At 37.7% G+C, this 22,263-nt stretch overlaps 1 protein-coding gene across 1 annotated transcript; it reads left to right on the forward strand.

The window, feature by feature from the left end:
• The first annotated feature begins 487 nt into the window (after positions 1–487).
• Positions 488–21,904, forward strand: LOC123308320. Its single transcript, XM_044890930.1, has 6 exons — positions 488–718; positions 1,867–2,046; positions 5,237–5,362; positions 8,114–8,293; positions 12,493–12,611; positions 21,447–21,904. The coding sequence occupies exons 1-6, from the start codon at positions 563–565 to the stop codon at positions 21,715–21,717; spliced, it is 1,032 nt and encodes a 343-aa protein (XP_044746865.1). The 5' UTR covers positions 488–562; the 3' UTR covers positions 21,718–21,904.
• Positions 21,905–22,263: the final 359 nt, after the last annotated feature.

The raw sequence follows: 22,263 nt of genomic DNA on the forward strand, positions 1-22,263 counted from the left end.
TTTGACCTCAAAAATCTACTGTTAAAATATTTGTACGTGTCAAAAACTCACCCTGTTTTGCTTTTGTTCACATAATATTTTCCCTTACTTTTATATTTATATTTATAATCCATGCAGTGATTTTGAAAAGTTATGTCTGTCCCCCTTTGCATTCCAAATCATCTTTCGCATACTAAAATAAGTAGTGTGCAAAAATTTAGCACAACTACATAAAAAGTTTTCAACAAAAAAAACGTTATCTTGGGAAGACGACAGTTTTTCCAGTTCAAACTTCATTTTTTTATCTTCATAGAATTCTTCTGCCATTTTCAGCATCTGTTGCATTTAGTTCTCAGTAGATGCAAAGAGTTTCAAATCTTTATTATTTTATATAATAATTATTAATGAAAAGAGTCTTGAGGAATTTCAGATACGAAAACCAAATGATCAATAGAGAGCTATCGCGATGGTTTGTCTACGCCACTGGAAATTTGGTTGTTAAGACACTGAATACCATAGTTACGAACTAAATACTAATATGTCAAATTTCTGCAATATTTATTATGGTTTTTAATTTCAAATAATGGCGAAAAGCAATGAACCATTGATATGTACCACCAACTCTCGTTATCATATTGATTATGGCATACCCTTAGTAGCAAATAAAAGTACGGATTACAGGACAACGACTGGAAGTTGCCACGATGGTTTGCCACCAAATCCTGACGATTTCGACTGCGTGAGTAAAAATGCTCAGTGTCTTAAGGCGGTGAACACATATGAGCGGCCGCGGCCACGATCACGATCACGATCGAGAAGCGTCCCATGCAAATGTCATATTCCGCACGTAATATCACGATCTGTTCAGCGATAGATAAATTTTTCAAACATCAGAGATTTTTTTTATTTTTCAACATCAAATTACTTGAATACTGCACATTATACTAGGAAATACGAAGAATGCTTTTATTTTACAAAATATTCAAAAATTAACTAGATAGTGCACAACTTTGCTTCAAGAGTTGGGTTCTTTGAATTTACGGTATTTTTATTGTACATAATGGTCATAATGAGAAAACTGGAAGACGTGGGTATGATATCTTGTGTTCTAAATAGATTAATCAAATAAATGAAAAACTATATTCTGAAATTTATTTCATTCGATAAAACCGTTTGTAAGATGGAACTAAAAATAATATTTTTCATGGTTTTTTAACAGCCTGTATTTTTAAAATTTCGGAAAAAATGGTATAGGAAAAAAGTGTTTCTTTTGACTTTTTACTGTTGAAAATATTTGTACGAGTCAAAGACTCACCCTGTATAACTTCGAAACCGTTTAGCATATGTCCAAAGATCCAAAGATAACAATTTCGAAATTGTTATCAAATAAGCTATCTAACAATGCGAATATATACTGGGTGTGTCATTTGAAATAAGCAACTAGTAGGCTGTTTTCGGAATGTTCATTTTCAAAAAACCTAACATGCAAATTTTCAGTAGAAAATTGTGTGTAGTTCTATTCAAAGCTCTAATAGACGATTCTTGGTGGAATTATCATTTATTTCGACACGTTCTAGCACCTATCGACAAAACTTACCCAGTACCTTTGAAACTTTCTTGTTATAAGAATTTGTTATGTTACACTTATTAATTTTCTATTCGGAAAATGTATAGATCTGAGAAGGACTCAGTTGGCGTATGGTACCTACTCGATATTCGCATCCATTTTCATCAAAGTACCTCCAGTGCTTTAAGAGTAGAAGCCTTACTTAACAAATATCTATTCACTATTTTAATGATGAACCTTAGAATCAAGCAAGAGAAATAAATTTCTGGAATGCATAAAGCATGCACTGACATTAAGTAATATAGTTTGTTATTTTTCAGAGGGTTAAAGTTAATCTGAGAGACGACTGGAGATTCACAGATGTTGCTTTGAAAAATTCCACATTTGCAAGTACCAACAGAAATGATTTCGTGACGAAGTACACGCAAACGAGAGTTTGTGACAGTTATAGAAAAGCACCAAGAAAAAACAAGGATTACACTAGAAATATTGAAGAAAGTGTGAGTAGAATAAACTTTGGTTACATTAAACAGAGTTTATTGAGACAAATTATTATTTTTGATTATACAGAGTGTTAATTTGAAATGGTACCATAATGCAAAGTCAGAAAAAATTCGAAAAGGGGTTAACTTTGGTTCGTATTAGGTAGGGGTAAATTTTATTCGGTTGGTCCCAATCATTTTGTATCAACCTTTGTGAGCATGATAACATCAACCCCTAACATCTTAAATGTGAAGGGGGATTGACTTTATAAAGTGATTAAAAGGTTGCAATGAAACATGAAAATAAGGAAAAAAATTTTCTATTGAGATTATCAAAATTTTGTAGACAAAAATAAAACCCATTTTCAAATTCGGCCCTTAGGTACGTTTCGGAAATTTAAAAGGCAGACCCCCTCAGAGTTTCAGAACACAATACCTTATTGTATGTACATGGTGGGCAAAATTGGTGATACTTTAACTTTTTAACCATGGAACATAACGGTCGTCTTTTTTCGAGAAACTAATAATGCCATCAACTGCATTCCTCTATCTTCTTTTGTTTTTGAGTTTAAGGCCAACATTATTGATATTTGGGCGATTTCAACTTTGGTCATTATCTCCGTTTCTGTTTGTGCTAGAATGAATGAAAATATTATAGAGAAACTTTTTTAATAGCAATATCCAGTGGCTTACTATGATTTTTTCCTACAGATTTATTTGCTGAGCTATAACATAAAATTGTATTTTTTCGTATGAGAACAGTTATCAAGACAAGGTTGCTCTCATTTTTAGAGAAAAGCATGTTGCTTTCATGTCGGCAACATGGCTTCAGGAGAGGAAAATCCACAATAACAGCCCTGATCCAGTGAAAGGAATTCATTATGGAGGCTCTAGACAGCACAGAAGTAGTGATGTTAACCTGCATGGATTTGAGTAAGGCATTCGATTGCGTGGATCACCAAAAACTCTTATCCAAATTGGAGTATGTTGGAGTCCGAGGGACAGCACTTGGTTTGATGAAATCTTACCTGCAAGATCGTAGTCAAATAGTGGACCTTGATGGAAAGTTATCTTCCAAAAGCAAAGTTAGTCGAGGAGTACCCCAAGGGTCGGTGCTTGGACCAATCTTATTTGCCCTCTACATCGATGACTTGGTGCATAATGTTATGGCGGATGACGTATTTAAAAAATATGAAAGAAAATGCATTTTACTCCATGGATGAATTTCTGTCCCATAAATCATAAATTCTAGTCGTACCTGTGAAAGGAAAAATTTTTTTTGTGTTGTTTGTCGATGATCGTGTTGCACTGTATTCTTTATTGTAACGTGTTATACTGGACTTATACCTTGACATCATCTGTATATACTTGAGATGAATAAATTTATGTTTATGTTTATGTTTATGTAGTTTAAAATGACTTAGAAAGAATCGCCATTTTCTTACCGTCTCAGAAATATATCATACATCGCCCTCAGTTTTTCAAAGTCATTTTAAACTACCTACTATTTTCATAAGAAAAAACACATATTTATATTACAGCTCAGTAAATATAGTTGTTGGAAAAAATCATGGTATGCCACTGGATTGCTATAAAAAAAGTGTCGGTATAAAGTTTTTCATTTCAACATCCTAGCTTAAACAGAAACGGGGATAATATCATTAAACCGCTTATACTGGCCTCCTTGTTTCCGGTCTCCCTCTGTGAATTCGCCATACAGAGCTATTTTGGGGAGTCTTGTGTCTTGCATCCTCAGAATGTGGCCGCTCCATCTGAGTCGAGCCTTTGTTACTTGAGTCTCAATTGTTGTACAACTCGCGCGTTGCAAGACTTCTGCATTCGAAACTTTGTGGAACCATCTGATGTGCATTATTTGTCTTAGATGACGTTGTTGCGTTTGTTCGAGCTGTTTAATATGTCGCCAATTTGGCGTCCAGCTTTCGCTTCCGTAAAGAAGCGTTGGGAGGACCACTGCTTTGTAAACAGCTGTCTTGTTCTCCAGATTGAGGTCGTGATTTTGAAACACTCTGACCTTTAGCTTCTAGAATGCCGAATTGATACGGTTGTGTATTTTCGTGTCTAGGTTAGCCCTAGTATTTATGAAGCTTCCCAAGTATTTGAACTGCTCGACCTGTTCTAGAGTTTCATTGTCCAGGCTGATATGTGTTTGAAGGCTTTCTGGCGGACTTACCAGGCTTTTGGATTTGTCGATATTGAGTCTATATAAGGCCTTAAAGCTTCGTATATATGTTTATAGGTGTCCAGCATTATCTGTAGGTCCCTTGGGCTGCTAGCTATAAGTGCGCAGTCGTCTGCATATTGAAGTTCCGTGATAACCTTTGAACGGGTTTTTGCTCTGAGGCGCTTCAGGTTAAACAGGCCTCCATCAAATCTGAATCTCATTCCAACACCTCTCACAGACATACTCATGTCAGCAATTTATCGGTACAGCTGAACAGTAAAGGCGCTAATAAGCAGCCTTGTTTTATTCCAGAGTTGGTTGAGAAATGGTCGGTTGTAGAGCCGTTATGCTGTATTCTAGAGGTGTTGTTGGTATGAAGGGTTTTACACACTGCTAAGAATTTTTCGGGTACTCCAAGGCGTCCCATAATTTTCCATAGCGCTCTCCGATTCACCGAGTCGAAGGCCTCACTTAAATCGATTAATGATGATTGATAAATCAACCATGAAATTGGCAGACACCAATTCGCTTGCTAAGAGAAGGCAGACCCCTAAAATTTTCAATTTAATGATCGCAAAAGAGTAATGAAACCATTCCAGGAAGGCTGAAACTTTGATATTATATTATTCAAATACTCAAAACTGGATCATTAAATTGGCAGGCATTAATTAGCTTGCTGAAAGAGGGCAGACGACCTCAAACTCTCGAAATACTAAGCCAGAAATGTATGATTGTTGTCTGCCAATTTGATGATCCAGTTTTGAGTATGTGAATAATATAATATCAAAGTTTCAGCCGTCCTGAAATGGTTTCATTACTCTTTTGCGATTATTAACTTCGCCCTGTCCATTACCTGTATATTTGAAATTTTGAGAACGCCTGCCTTCTCTCAGCAAACGAATTGATATCTGCCAATTTCATGTTTCACCCTCAAATTTTTAGCGTTCCTGAAATGGTTTCATACTCTTTCACGATCATTAACTTCACAAGTATCATCCATATTATGTATGTATATTTTTTTTATAGATGTTTGCTCATCCGCCGAGGCCGATAACACCAAAAATATCCGAAATGAAGGACAATTTCAGAATCAACTATTTGAACTTAGACTCTAGAGAAGTAATACCACCGGCTATATCAGCAGTTTGTCCTGTGAGTATTAATAAACTGTTCCAAAAAAGTTGACGGAGTTCAGAAATTTGACTCAATTCTTGTCCACCAAATGTCCATTTATAAGAAATCAAATTTTCAATCTCTTATATATGAATGGTTATTCTGCTCCTCGTTTGATTTGATAGCTCTTTCAGTTTCAGGTAAGTTCTTGTCGATTTATTGTTTTACGTATAGATTCGCATTTTGGGCTGATACGCCTTTTCGGGCTGATACACCTGAGCTGTGGCTCGCGCCTGCGGCCCTCAAAAATGTTTGCCCTTCCATCTTCTTTACTTTGCGACTGTTGCCGTGATCCTAGGTGCCCAGATCTCTGAGATCCCTTCCCCTCGAACAAAGGTGTGAGTGGTGTAAATTTTCTCTGATCATCGATCGTCACATAGCTGACACTTATACGTCGTCTCACAGATGACACTTGTGATTCTACTGTTCGATGGTTTTTCATTGGCTACCTTCGGTCAGTAAATTCTTATAGTTGGTCCAAATTTCTTATAGCTGGACAATAATGAGCCACCCCATCGAGAGAGAATTGTCGATGAAGCTCTAGAAATTTATGGTATTCCGCATTTTGCACTGCCTCCCCTCGGTCGCCAGACCTCAATCCCAAAATATGCTTGGGATCAGCTACAAAGAACTTTGGATTCTCATTTCTCATCAACCACCTCCACATATACTTCAAGAACTCGGATGGCTTGAACCGCAACTCGGAATGTAAATTGAATAAGGCTACTTCAACAGTGCGATCGTAAGTAGGACCATGCATTGATATCTAGTTAGCCTAGACCAACGAACAATAACTCATTAGAAGTGTCAATGTGAAGTTTGAGGTCAAAAAAGTAAACCAGAGTTACGCAATGAATTAAAAATTTAAAAGAAAGAAGATGTCCACCGAAATTGTGAAAATCGACAAATTGGAGTATCAAGCCATCATCAAGTACCTGTATTTAAAAGGGTTAAGACTGTTAAGAGGTAAGCAGATAGTGAAAAATTTGACTGCAAGTCTCAAAAGAGGTAAATTTTCCATTGAAGATGATGACCGATCAGGAAGGATAGTTTCTGTGTCAGTCCCCGAAAATATCGATGCAGTTCATTACATGATCTATCAAACCGTCGAATTGGGCTGAAACGGATATCTGAAGCACTGGATATTTCATACGAACGCGTTCATCACATAATTCACGTCAATTTGGACAGGAGAAAAATTGGTGCAAAATGGATCCCCAAATGTTTGAATGTTGACCAAAAGCGTGCAAGGGTAGAAGCATCGCGATCTGTGCTCGATTTGAAAACAATGTAGACTTCTTAAACCGAATTGTTACTATGGATGAGAGGTGGGTACATTTCTACGATCCAGAAACAAAGCAACAATCGATGAAAAGGCGACACTCTGGTTCCTAAGAAGTTTCGTGTCCAAAAATCTGCTGGAAAAGTACTTGCTCCAGTTTTTAGGATTGGCATGGAGTAATCTTGATTAATTTTTTGGATAAAGGTAGAACAATAACCGCAGATTACTATTCGACATTACTGATCACTCTACGGAAAAGAGAAAAGAAGCGGAAAGCTATCCATAGGTAGTTTGTTTTTGTAGGACAACGCCCCTGCACACAAATCTGATGTTGCAATGCAAAAAATTCGTGATTTAGGGTTTGAATTACTAGAACACCCCCCTTATTTACCAGATTTGGCTCCATCCGACTATCATCTCTTTCCTCAACTGAAAAAAAGTTTGAAAGGTCGTAAATTTTCTTCCAAAGTGGAGGTAATAAAAGCTGCGGTGGTCTGGTTTGCAGAGCAAGAAGAAACATTTTTTTTGAAAGATCTAGAGACGTTGCAGGTTCGCTGTAATAAATGTATCCAATTAACAGGAAAATATGTTGAGTAATAAATTATTTTGATATTGAAATTTTGTTTGGTTTTATAGTAGGCTAAGAATTTTTTCTACAAGCGTGCGCGTTCAACCTTTTTCCCGCACGCATTCCAAGTTGCAAAGAGTCACTTTCCCAAAACGTGCGGGAAAAACGCCTGCTATTTCTTTCCCGCACGCATTTGCGTGCGGGAGTGGATTAGCAGGGGTTTTTCCCGCACGCAAATATTATAGAGTAAATTAAATTCTATCATGTTTCTATGCATAGAACGTCAACGATGAGAAACCCATAGTAATGACATGCAGAATTACGTCTGTCATTATATATGAATCAATCAAATGAGATATGATCTGTTTCGTGAAATGGATATATTTAAATATTTCAAGCGCTTCTAGAAAAAATATTGTTCCTAACTCTTGCGTAAAGTGTCTTGCCCGCACTCAACTGCTTACCCGAACTCTGCTTCGCATCGTTCGGGCAACGGCAGTTTCGTGCGGGCAAGTATCACTTTCCGCACTTGATAGGAAAATAACTATTTCAATACATCCTCGTATACGCAAAGGCGTTGTCATGCTGCGGTTGATGTTCGGGAAAACCTGAAGCTGAACCCATACTGACCTTTATTTTCAACAATTTTTCAGTAAACTGAGAATAGGTACTAAAAATTAGTTTTCCTGAAACTGTGAAACTTATAAAGAAATGGGCAAATTAATGAGTTATATCACATTTATATTTCTCATTTTAAAAAGATTGGTGAAAAAAGGAAACTTCTGAAATGGTCTCAAAATGTCTGGACTTCCTCAACTTTTTCGAGCAGTTCATTCACTTTATTTGATTCGGGGGTTACTTTCCGAACTGTTTGGAACAGGTTCAAGGACTCGGAAGAGATGAACAACCACCAGTGAGACCAGAAAACCCGGGTTTTTGGAAGTGGTTGGATCCTTACATGACGACCAACAAGAGTACTCATATCCAGTTCAACAAAACCCAGTGCAAGAACGCTAAGAAAGATTTTCCCACATATTACAACACCAATGGAAAATGGCCGGTAAGAAACAAGTATTCAAATAGTTGGGGAGTCGACTATGCTAAGTCGGGATTTACTCGAGCGTCATGGAGACCTAGAGTATTTTGAAGATTAGATGGTAGAAAGAAAAAAAGGTTCTATGATGTATGCACTTTCAGCGGTGGGGAAAGCGTCTGCAGGTTCTCAAAGAGTAAAAAAGAATCGTCTGATGTACATACTATATAGAGTGTGTCAGATTAGGATACTGTATATTCCCTACGTGTCTCTGATAATAATGTTAATCTGACAGTTTGCGTGGTGGGGCTAGCCGTGCGGAAGGGTTGAAAATGGATTAAAAAATTTTTTTTTCAAGCGTGTCACATTTTTAGAGGTTATGTTAAGTGGACCCAAAGGACGTTACTTTTCAAAACACTGACAATAGGTAATACTCCTTCTGACGAAAATAATGTATTTTTTATGAAATATTTTCGAAACGTCACGTTTTGAAATGACCATTCCAGCCGTTCTCCAAAAACAATTATTTTAAGTACTTAAAAATGAAAAATAAACATGGGTATTTAAAATTTAAAGCGCTTCGTTTCTATTGCACAAGTTGGCAACATCGACTGAAATATGCGTTGATAATAAAGGACTACAAATACACTATCTTCATGAGATAGACAAAGATGGCTGTCTATGAACGAATTCTTCATTCGGACGTGACGAAAGGTCACAGCGGTCCTTTGAAAATAAAAAAAAATCGTTATGGATTACGGTATAGTGTTGCAGACGTGTTGACCCATTAATCTGGCAGTTTGAGGATGATATCAAAAGGCATTTTTATAAATATCTTCCTTCCTGTACCTCTAATCATGTATTCATTGGGAAAGTTAATAAGATAAGATAATAAAATTCTATATTTTTGTCTGAAGCAATTTTACAAACTCTCAACCGTTTTCGAGTTACAGGGCGATAAGAGCGAGGAGCTTAGCCATACATGCGAAAGGCCAAGGTCAATGTAGAAACCCAGTCTAATGTACATTCATCGCCTCATATCTCAAAAACGTTCAAACGTAGAGAAAATTGCTTCGGACAAAATTTGTAGAAAATGTTATGGTCTTCAGCTTTTATGATGGATGCAAAAACAATTTGAAGCCTAGGGGAGCAGATAATTCAGAAAAACTAATTTTTGTGACCTTATTTATGACCAATTTTTATTGTTTCGGCCTGCTGAAACTGTCAGATTATATTTTTTCCGTTATCCTTGAGTCATTAGCTTCAAAATAAAAAAAAAAGTCACCTCACTCGAGAATGTGAAGGTGACTTTTTTTGCAAGTTTGGCGCCCTCCCACACATTTTCGTCACGCTTAAATTTTCTGATTAAGAGAATACATAAATACTTTTCAACGTATAATTAAACACATATATCTTTCTGACACGCTCGAGTATGTACAGTGCATCCCATCTTGGGTGAGACAGCCAGGTTTCTCGCTTGATATTCAAGATAGAGCCTTGCGGTTTTCACGTTCCTGTCCTATTTTTTTTGAAACTAAAGTTGGCCCAATCGGATTTTGTATAAATGTTTCCATTTATGAGATACAGGGCGATTTTTTTATCTCCGAAGTTGTTAGAAATAATGCTGAGTTAAGAACTGCGTCTGATACAGAATTCTTCGTAGAATCCAGGGGCGTACTCAATTTTTTTTCGGGGTATGATTTTGAAGATACGACACAAACCTCTAAATTTTTTTCAATGGAACACCCTGTATTTTAATACTTCCTTGAATTTGTTATTTTTTTCCCTTCAAAATGATGTATAATATTATATAGGTAGGATGTTCAGAAATGCTAAAAAACACTAAAACATCACATAATGATGATTTTTTGTTAGTGGGCCATGAATTTCCTAAGTTTCAAGAAGAGAATTATTACTTTTGATCATTAAAAGTAATAGGTCATGGTTGATAAAAACATCCTTGTTGTTATTATGGCTACTATATGCATTTGGCAGCATTGTTTTATCAAGTAGGCATATTGGAGAGAAAAAACAAATCTGATCTAGCTGTCATCGCTATGAATTATTATTGTCTTTCTACAACAGTCCCGAAGAACATAGTGCATCAACAGAAGCAGCTTTCCAGGATTTACAAAACCGCCCTTTTTTAATATTAAATGCACTCAGCCATATATTGAAAAGGTTTGCCAATTATACAGGGTGTTCCTAAATTGAACGTACAAACAAAAAGGGGAGATTCCTTAAGTGAGTTTAAGAAAAAAAAGTCCCATAAACATGGGGTCGCAAACGTTTCGTTTTCGTGATACAGAGTGTTGAAGTTTGAATTTTTTTCAAGTTTTTTTCTCATAGTATCTACACTTCACAAGATATTCAAATGAAATTTCGCATAGATATTACATTTTAGAGTTCTCACAACGTGACATGGCAATTTCGATAGAAGATTCACATGGTGATATTTTTTCTGGAACACTGCCACCTGTTCTTCGAGAATTTCGAGAGAATCGTTCAAAATTTTTTTTCTCGAAATCGTTGGTAGATACGACCAAACTACAAAAGAACGAAAAGTTTAGTATAAGAACAAAGCTTCTTTTTACTTTTTTTCAAATTAACAATTGCTCACCAAAAAAAAGTTCTGTAGAAGAACAGGTGTCAGTGTTCCAGAAAAAATATGAAATATGAATATGAAATTGCCATGTCACGTGGTGAGAACTCTAAAATGTAATATCTATGCCAAATTTCAGTTGAATATCTTGTGAAGTGTAGATACTATGAGAAAAAAAACTTGAAAAAAATTCAAACTTCAACACTCTGTATCTCGAAAACGAAACGTTTGCGACCCCATGTTTATGGGACTTTTTTTACTTAAACTCACTTAAGGAATCTCCCCTTTTCGTTTGTACGTTCAATTTAGGAACACCCTGTATATAAGCGAAAGTGGGCAGCAATTTAAACAGTTCAATTAGTAAGATATTATGTTAGGGCGAAAATTTGTATAAATGATAAATATTTTATTGGGTATTTCAAGTATTTCTTCCTGTATATAATTTGTATTATGATTTCATATTTCATCTAGGTAGGTAGCTACGTTTTGTTTTTCGTGTTAGTGATGGAGTTTATTATCTTGGTTCGCTTACTATCCTATAAGTAAAAATCACAAAAGAAAATTATCCAGATGATTCATCTTTTATATGGGAAATCCATGGCCCACTAACACAAACCATCATTATGTGATGTTTTAGTGTTTTTTAGAATTTCTGAACATCCTACCTATATAATATTATACGTCATTTTGAAGGAAAAAAATAACAAATTCAACGAAGTAATAAAATACAGGGTGTACCATTGAAAAAAATATAGGTTTTTGTCGTATCTTCAGAATCATACCTCGAAAAAAAATATTGAGTACGCCCCTGGATTCCACGCAGAATTCTGTATCAGACGTAGTTTTTAGCTCAGCATTAGTTTTAATACCTTCGGAGATAAAGGAAGGGCCCGAAAAGTATCAATTTCCAAAATCGCCCTGTATCTCATAAACGGAAACAGTTATGCAAAATCTGATTAGGACAACTTAACCCTCTAATGCTCAAGTTTTTTTTTCTTTTTTAAAATTATTTCCGTATAGTTTCAAATTAGCTTATGTAATCTACATCTTTTTTTCGCAAATAGTTAACTGATTTACATTAACACTTGTATACTCACAAAATGAACCTATACTGAAGGCGGACATGGGCAGAATAATTTTGTATCCACTTATATGCAACCAGTCTCAAGGCGGACTTGGGTATTAGAGGGTTAAGTTTCACAAAAAAATAGGACAGGAACGTAAAAACCGCAAGGCTCTATCTTAAATAGCAAGCCATAGAGAAACCTGGCTGTCTCACCCAAAATGGGATGCAATGTACAATAGCTGTATTCGGGTTCGGCTTTTGGACGGTCCGAGGATGGTTCTAGAACTGCGCAGAGGATTTTATACTAGGGCGCAACAGTTTTGCGCAGTCCTAGAACAATTCTCGGACCGTCCAAAAGCCGAACCCGAATACAGCTAATGCTTGTTTTTTTTTTACTATTATGACAGGCTGTCGTAGACAATTCCCCCTATAGGGTCCAAGATATCTCTCTTTATTTTAATCTGACACGCTCGAGTAAACCCCGAATTTCCCTCTTGGGCTGCCCAACAACCTGTAAGTATATTTGATATTAATTTAACAACTTCTATTTTGTCTAAGGGTTTCGATGAAACGTTGCCCCCTGCCAGTGGAAATAAGAGTGTTATAGATCATGTCCCTTTCAAGCACCAGTTTCCAAATAGAAATTTACCAAAGATTGTGCACAGAGTACCCCACTCGTAAGTATAAGTAGTGAATATTATTCCGTCTAATATAAGAATAAACGTATACAGAGTGTTTCATGAGTCGTTGGCCATGGCCTAATGGTGAATGCAGGTCATCTAGGCCTTTCAGAAAACTTGCTTGTTTTGTATCCTAAGGCTATTAGTTTCGGAGATACGGGGTGATTAATGAATATTGACCTAAATTTGCGATAGCCATAACTCTGGAATGCAAGGTCCGATTTCGATCGAATTCTATGGGTTTGTTCACTTTAGGAAGGTCTTCTAAGCGGTTGATGAAATATCAATATTGTAACCAGTCCGGCCCTTGCCGTCGGACATTTCGAGAACCAGAGCGGTCGAGAGCTTCCAGAATAACCGCGAATCTACCTGAATGTTTCCGGCGCCTATATAAGCCCAGCGGAGGAGCAGGTAGGAGGTACAAGTACAGTAACAGTGCAAGCGACTAGTGCAAATAAACAAGAGTGGAAATAAATAGTAGTGTGATAGTTAGTTTGTGAGTTATAAGTGTGTATTAAGTGTAAATAAATAATTTTAATAAGTTGGACGTTTTAATCAAGCGAAGAAAACGTTACATTGGTGTCACGTGTGAGGTGAAACATCGCTCGAATTAAATAAATATTTTCGGTTATTTGTTCATGCCAGTGACCACAAGATTACAGAACGCAATGGAGACTCAAGCGGTAATGGACTTTTTGAGTAAGATGAACGAAAGAATGGAAGAAAATTCTCGAAAACTGAATGAGAAAATGGACGAGAACTCTTGTAAGTTGAATGAGAAAATGGACGAGAACTCATGTAAGTTGAATGAACAAATGGAAGAAAATTCCAGAAGATTAAATGAGAAAATTGATGAGAAATTAAATGAGAAAATGGACCAGATTAGGGAGAATTGTAATGATGTGGTGAGTCAACTTACAGACAAATTGGATGAGAAACTGGAAACCATAAATGAAAAATTCGATAAAGTGGACGAGAGATTCGATATAGTGAGTGGAAAATTTGACGAAGTTGATGAAAAGTTTGACAAGGTTAACGGAAAGTTTGAAGAAATGGCAGGAATAATTGAACATCATTCCAAGTTCATAGATTCCTTGAAAAGAATGTCAAACAGAACAGATATTCTGGCTTCAACACCCTACAGCACAGCGAAAGCGGAAAATGACGGCGAAGGTAGTAGAATGAAGATCAAGCCTCCAACTTTTGATGGAAAAATACCCTGGTCGACATACCAAAAACAGTTTGAAGCTGCTGCGCTGGCGAACAATTGGAACGATAACGAAAAAGCCACGGCATTAATAATAGCTCTACGAGGAGAGGCACTCAACATTCTGCAGACGATCCCGGAGAGTCAACAAGCCTGTTACTAAGTTCTTACATCGAAACTTCAGATGAGATATGGTGATGCTCATTTACAACAAGTATACCATGCACAAATAAAGAACCGAGTGCAGAAAACAGGGGAAAATCTCCAGGAGTTTGAAGCTGATGTGGCGAGATTAGTCAGGCTGGCTTATCCATCTGCTCCAGATAGCTTCCTGGAACAGCTATCAATCCAGACATTCGTGGATGGGATAAAGGATAGCGAAATACAACAAGCCCTGAGACTAGCACGCCCTAGAACCATTGATGATGCCTTAGCCCAGGCTTTAGAAATTGAGGCAGCAAAGCAAGCTTCACATAGAGGACACCTTCGTGTAAGACAAGTCCAAGACACAGACCGATCTATTCAGGACATTGTCAGAGAAGAAATCCGCAGAATATCACAAGTTAGGAAAAAGGATGCTGTGTGCTGGAACTGCAACAAAAGTGGGCATTTTAAGCGAAACTGTCCAGAATTGGAAAAAGAGTCTCAGCAGGGAAACTAAAAGGGGTCGGTGATAAGGGGCATAAATCGACCCAAGCCAAAAATGCACCCGAAGTGATAATCCGAGGAATAATGTCTAAGGATTTATCAAGCATAGTTATCCCTGGAAAGATAAATGATCGAAATGTGAAAATACTGGTAGACACTGGCTCGACTAAAACCATTGTGCGTCCAGAAATTGCTGAAGGATTCAAGATTCGCCCAGTTAGGATCAAACTTCGAACTGCATCTGGACAGGAAATACCGACTTATGGATCGATCGTCTCCACTATTGAATTGGGAAACACAACAGCTAGCCACGAAGTTCTGGTAGCTGGAATCACGGAAGAAGTTATTCTGGGATTGGACCTTGTTAAGAAGCTTGGATGTCAATTGGATATGAAGAGTGATGTACTTCGGCTAGGAAGTGAAGAGATTCCATTCAATGATGTGGACGACAAGATATATCGGATTCGACTGACCGAGGACATCACGTTGCCAGGGCGAACTGAAGGCATAGTGACTGGTAGGTGTGAGGATGTAACGAGGAGTGGCTGCGTGAGAGTAATCGAGCCCTCTGACGATACCCTGGACACACTCTCGGGATCACGTTGGTTTTCCACCTTGGATCTGAAGAGTGGATATTGGCAGGTTGGCTTGGATCCAAAGGATAAAGAAAAAACTGCCTTCAGTATTGGAACAGGTCTGTGGCAGTTTAAAGTCATGCCTTTCGGTCTATGCAATGCTCCTGCCACATTTGAACGTCTGATGGAGACAATATTGAGAGGGCTCTCCTGGAAAACTTGTCTGGTGTATCTGGATGATGTGATAGTAGTGGGAAAATCATTCCAAGATCACCTACACAACCTATCCGAGGTTTTCCAGCGACTTCGTGATGCCAACCTAAAGCTAAGTCCTAAAAAGTGTAATCTGTTTCGAACAGAAGTGAAATATTTAGGACACGTAGTTTCACGGGGAGGTGTGAAAGTTGATCCGGATAAGATCAAGGCAGTGCAGGAATGGCCTATACCGAAAGACAAGAGTGAGTTGCGGAGTTTCTTAGGCCTTTGCACTTATTATAGAAGATTTGTATCTGGTTTTGCCAACGTTGCCAAGCCGCTGACGAAATTGACGGAAGATGGACAGGAGTACATATGGTCCGATGATTGCGCTGAAGCCTTCGAACGATTGAAAAAGGCTCTGGTCACAGCTCCAGTTCTGAGTTACGCAAGGGCTGAAGGTGAATTTGTGCTCGACACCGACGCCAGTAATACAGCCATTGGCGGCGTTCTATCGCAAGTCCAGGATGGACAGGAAAGAGTCATCGGGTACTTCAGCAAGGTGTTGTCCAAACCAGAACGGAATTATTGCGTGACCAGGAGGGAACTTTTAGCAGTCATCAAGTCCGTAGAACATTTCTACAAATATTTGTACGGAAGGAAATTCTTACTAAGAACGGACCATGCTGCTTTGAAATGGCTCCTGAGTTTCAAGAACCCGGAAGGACAAGTGGCTAGATGGATTGAGAGGCTGCAAGAGTATGACTTTGACACTGAACACAGAGCGGGGACTAGCCATCGCAATGCAGACGCGTTATCAAGAAGACCTTGTCCCGAGAATTGTAGCCATTGTTCGCGCCTGGAAGAAAAGATCGATTTAAGGCGGACCACCGTAATCGAAGACGACTGGCTACCTGAAGAAATTCAAAGAGCACAAGAGGAAGATAACGACTTGAAAGTAATCCTGAGTTGGAAGAAGAGCGGTAGACGACCTACTTGGGAAGAAGTATCCAGACTGAGCCAGAATGTAAAGTCGTATTGGGCACAATGGGAAACATTGAAGATTGATGGAGGTCTTCTGAAACGTTGTTGGGAAAATGAAGATGGAACTGAGCAGAGACTTCAGTTGATTGTGCCAAAGAGCCGTGTGACAGACATTCTGACCAGACTACATAATGGAACTTCAGGTGGACATTTCGGGATAACCAAGACGTTGGAAAAAGTCAGGCAGCGATTTTATTGGCTAAATTGTAAGAGGGACGTTAAAGATTGGTGTAGAAGATGCAAGGTTTGTGCTGCTGCTAACGGACCTTATGGTAAAGGAAAAGCACCAATGAGGCAATATAACGTCGGATCCCCCATGGAACGAGTAGCTATCGACATCGCTGGCCCCTTTCCCGAAACAGACCATGGAAACAAGTACATTTTGGTAGCGATGGACTATTTCACGAAATGGGTGGAAGCCTACGGTATTCCTCATCAAGAGGCAAGTACGGTAGCTGATAAATTGGTCAGAGAATTCTTCTGCAGATTTGGAATACCTCTGGAGCTGCATTGTGATCAAGGCCGAAATTTTGAATCGAAGTTATTCCAAGAAGTATGCAGCAAATTGGGAATTCACAAAACAAGGACTACACCTCTTCATCCACAATCAGACGGCATGGTCGAACGAATGAATCGGACCATGGGAAAACATCTAACCAAAGTAGTTTCTGATCACCAGCGGGATTGGGATGAATATTTACATCTATTCACCATGGCATATAGATCTTCGGTTCAAGAATCTACCAAGGAAACTCCATCCAGTATAATGTTCGGCCGAGAAATAAGACTGCCTTGCGACTTAGAGTTTGGATGTAAGCCTGGAGAAGACGTAGCTGGGGAGGACTACGTTAGTAAATTAAGGAACAAGCTGGATTACATACATGGCAAGGTGCGCAATCAAATGCAGCAAGCAAGTGACCGAATGAAAATGCGCTACGACATCAAGGCTATTGAAGGTGGATTCGCCACTGGAGATCTGGTGTGGCTACATAATCCACAAAGGAGGAAAGGTTTTTCACCAAAGCTGCAGAAACAGTGGGAGGGACCGTATGAAATAATCAAGAGGATAAATGATGTAGTTTACCGGATAAGGAAGCTCCCCAGAGGAAAACCAAAGGTTGTCCATTTCAACCGATTAGCCCCGTACGCGCAGGACGAAGAAGAGGTACGTCTTGTGGAAGCCCCGATGCAAGGTAGCAGCGATTACCAGAAGTTTATGGATTGTTATGGTGAGACACGCGTTGCACGGTTCGACGTTACACAGGAAGTACATCAAGATCTCTTTACCGTGTCTGAGGAATACTCTCTCGCTCATTGCGTAGCGGAGGACCTTCGTATGAGCAAAGGAATAGCCAGAGTATTCAGAAATAAATTTGGACGTCAGGAACAACTATTGCGACAGCAGCCAAGAATCGGGAAAGTTTTGAAATTGAAGGCTGAAGGTCGGTTCATTTATTACTTAGTCACAAAGCAACATTCCTATCAGAAGCCAACCTATCAGAATCTATGGACGGCACTGCATAGCTTGAAAGAAGACCTTCAACGCTTTGGAGTTAGGAAATTAGCTGTTCCCAAGCTCGGTTGTGGATTGGACCAGCTGAATTGGCGAGTTGTGCGAAGCATGCTGGAGGTGGTATTTCAGGGGACTGGTATACGGATCCTGGTATGCAGTTTCAACCCAAAGCAGGCCAGGGAGCCTGGAAAAACTGTGGAGTGCTACTTCCATCAGATAGGCTACTGTAGGAATGGTGATGAGTGCAAGTTTCGCCACGGTCCTCGGAGGAATTCACTAAATCTGTTCTGGGACAGAACAGGCTTAAGGAGGGGACAGTGTAACCAGTCCGGCCCTTGCGGTCGGACATTTCGAGAACCAGAGCGGTCGAGAGCTTCCAGAATAACCGCGAATCTACCTGAATGTTTCCGGCGCCTATATAAGCCCAGCGGAGGAGCAGGTAGGAGGTACAAGTACAGTAACAGTGCAAGCGACTAGTGCAAATAAACAAGAGTGGAAATAAATAGTAGTGTGATAGTTAGTTTGTGAGTTATAAGTGTGTATTAAGTGTAAATAAATAATTTTAATAAGTTGGACGTTTTAATCAAGCGAAGAAAACGTTACAATATTTTCAGGGCAGTACTCAGAATATCATGATTTTTCATTCAAGCTCCAGAATCTATATTTTTCACATCCCTAACAGAAATTTCGTTCCTGCCATGAAAAACTATTTTTATATATTTTTTATATATTTGTCACATCCGTAACAGAAATTTCGTTCCTGCCATGAAAAACTAATAACCCTTTTTAAAGAATTCAGTTTTCACTTTGCATGGCACACTTGTCAAAAGGTAATAGGAACCGGACGAATTCATATTTTATGTCATTTTTTTCGAAACACTGTCCTGTTTTTATTCCTTTGGTGATAATATTCATTGTCCTTTGGCGGGATTTTGAATTCGGTTCAATTCTTCTTCATTTTAAACCCTCAGCACATACTGAATGTTCGTAAAAAAGTGTTTAAAAGTATGCCAAGTCGAGCTGTGAATTCTCTGAAATTACATATTGAATTTAGATACAATTGATCTAAACTATCTTGGAAAATATAATCCGTGAGTGTATTTGCTTCATAACACACATATCTGTTAAAATTTATTCTTCCGAAAAACCATAACCTTTTTATTTATCTTCATAAAACAACAATGAAGGAACCGAACGATTTCATGTTTTATGTCATTTATTCGTAATGCGGTCCTCTTTTTATACCTTTGGTGATGCATTCATTGTCGTCGGTCGAGAATTTAAATTTTTTAAATTCTGTTCAACTCTTTTTCATTTTAAACCCTCAGTTCCCACTGAGTGTGCGTGAAAAAGTAACAGACACTTCTGACTTCACGAGAGCATTTGCGGAAGAGGATAGAAGAAGCCTGTGCAGAAGTTAAACAAAATCCAGATATGATAAGAAGGGAAATAAATAATCTAATTTTAAGCGCTAAGAAATCTGTCGAGATAGAAGCACTCCATTTCGAACATCTCATAATAGTACCTACATTTTCATTGTTGAAGAATAAATTTTAATACTTATACTTCATTCACTTTTATTTTAGCAGTCGGTTGGCCATGGAAATTTGACACATTTCGCTCTGTATCGTACGAAAATGTGGGGTTATGAAGCTTGTCAAAACATTTTTGGATTTTAAATCAACGCTATGTTGCCCGTTCTACGTAAAAGTTTCTAATATTACGTATTTCATCACAATGTCGAATCTCTTCGGAAAATATGTGACGAACATAATTGAAGTTTATACAAACTGATTGAAGGCATACCAAATCCAGTTATTTGCATGGAAAATACAAGAGATCAGTATAATATCATAATATGCACTAGCTTAAGGAGAGTTGATGTTCGTTATCTTCTTTTGGCTTACATCATTTTTAGATTTCAAAAATATTAACCAGAAGATGAAATGCATATGATGCAGTGGTTGGGAATGGGTATCTCCTGGAGGAATTAACAGATAATTACAAGAATGTTAAATTCTTCAGCAAAAATCATCTTACATCAACATAATAAGTAAAAGGAATTGAAGGAGGTTTCAAGTTAAGATGAATAACTTCACCTTTGAACAAAAATTTCACATAATAATTTCACAATAAACAAGTAACAGGGCAACTTGCGCGTATTTGTGGCTATTCATTTTAATACAATGATGTAATAATAATAATTAGGTATTTATTGTATAGGACAAGTCAAATGAAAAATAGAACAACCCATTTTAGGGAACTTATTCTCCGATGACATTTATTATCGAAAATCCTGTAGTAAACTTTTCGCATTAATTCACTCAAACATAAAATTCTCAAATGCCACCACTTTTTTGGGTCTCCCAATAGAAGGAAATTCTTTGTCGTCCTCTTCATTCACAATCTTTCTGATTGTGGAAATATTCAGCTGAAATATAAGTCGTTTAGATTCAGATGAAACATTATCTAAATTCTCTTACATTGAATATGTTCGCTACCGTCTGACGTATTGTAGATTTTAGAATATCAGGGTATAACTATTTGAATGAGCGGACCTGAATTCTAAATAGCACTTCCTGAAACCCTGTCTCTTTTTTCAATCACTTTCGGCATTTTCGTAATAAAAATTGATATTAGTTGTGGCAACGGCGTTATGACATCAACGACATTTCATGAGTGCCAACCTTACTCCGTTCTAGTTACAAAAACTTGAGAAAATTATTTCATGGCCAACCGACTGCTAAAATAAATTTGAATGAAGTATATGTGTGTTATGAAACAAATACACTTACGGATTATATTTTCCAAGATCAAGATGGTTTACATCATTTGTATCTAAATTGAATATATAATTTCAAAAGAATTCACAGCTCTACTTTGCATACTTTTAAACACTTTTTTTCGAACACTCAGTATGTGCTGAGGGTTTAAAAACAGAATTTGAAATAACTCAGAATCCCGGCAAAAGACAATAAATATTATCATCGAAGGAATAAAAACAGGACCGTATTTCGAAAAAAATGACATAAAATATGAATTCGTCCGGTTCCTATTCCCTTGTGACAAATGCGCCATGCAAAGTGAAAATTGAATTTCTCAGAATAAATTATGTAGTTTTTCATGGCAATATCGAAATTTCTGTAAGAGATGTAAAAAATATAGATTTTGGGGCTTGAATGAAAAAATCACGATATTCTGAGTACTGCCCTGAAAATATTGATATTTCATGAAACGTTTGGAAGAGCATTCTGAAGTGAACAAACCCATAAAATTTGATCGAAATCGGACCTTGCAGTCCAGAGTAATGGCTATCGCAAATTTAGCCATTAGGCTATGGCCAACGACTCATGAAACACCCTGTATAATATACATGAAAATCATCAAGTGTTTCTGCCGGAATCGAACAAGCCACTCCACTCTATTCGGAACACTAACTGCCCAGGGATCCACCGTGCGTATCTTTTATATCGTTTCGCTCATGTTCGAGAATATTCCAGCAGCGCCGAGAGCTTTAACTTCAATTAACTAATTCTGTGCGTTGCTTTATAGTTACTCTGTATAGAACTGAAATACTCAGAATCTATATCATCAGGTCTTATTTTCGGGGTTGGATTGGGTAATCTCACCTTGCTCTGTTATCATTTCAGCGGAATAACAACGGAATACTCGTCAAATTATCAGATCAATTCTAAATCTGACCTGGCACCATATATACAGGCTCCAGGAGAAGAATTTCCAGAGTCTTTATCTGGATCATCGGCATGGCAAAATCTTGCCGCACCTGGAATGTACTGCACCGAATACTGTCAACTGGGCACCACAAAGTCGGCCAGAAACATAATAGCAATTGACAAACCGAAGTCTACAATCGTACATAAGCCATGTCGTTTCAAATTAACTGACGCTTATAGATACTAATAATTTTCATACTGATGTACGGAAATTGAAATGGATTTATATACAGAAATATATGATATTATTGCAAATCTGATGACAAATCAATTTCAGTATATTGAATTAATTTGAATTTTCTCTTCAGAAAAGCCCAGTTTCATTTTGAAATGTATTATGTATTATGTAAGTGGAATAGAAAACAAAAACTGAACACCCACTTATGAATTCATCAGGAAGCAATTCTGATAACATATTTTTAGTGGTAAGTAAATATGCATTTTCTTCGACGCCAACAAAAAATTACATTTTGCATGCTAATTTCCGAAAGAAGATTCTGTATCGGAACACGAAAGTATGAAATAATTTGAATTTGGACAATTTATAGTTCGGTTTTACATTGTTCCATTGTTGCATAGGCTAAAGAAGCTGTAATGATCTCCAGTTTCCTAAGAAAAATTGGAGGTCATTTTAGTGCATTCCTTTCATTTCACATTTCCGCCTTTGAAAATATTTAATTCTCAAATATTCAGTACGTTCATTCCGATAGGCAGAGTAAATGTAAAAAACCGT

Source organism: Coccinella septempunctata, chromosome 2 (genome assembly GCF_907165205.1).
Source record: "Coccinella septempunctata chromosome 2, icCocSept1.1, whole genome shotgun sequence".
Lineage (NCBI taxonomy): Eukaryota > Metazoa > Arthropoda > Insecta > Coleoptera > Coccinellidae > Coccinella > Coccinella septempunctata.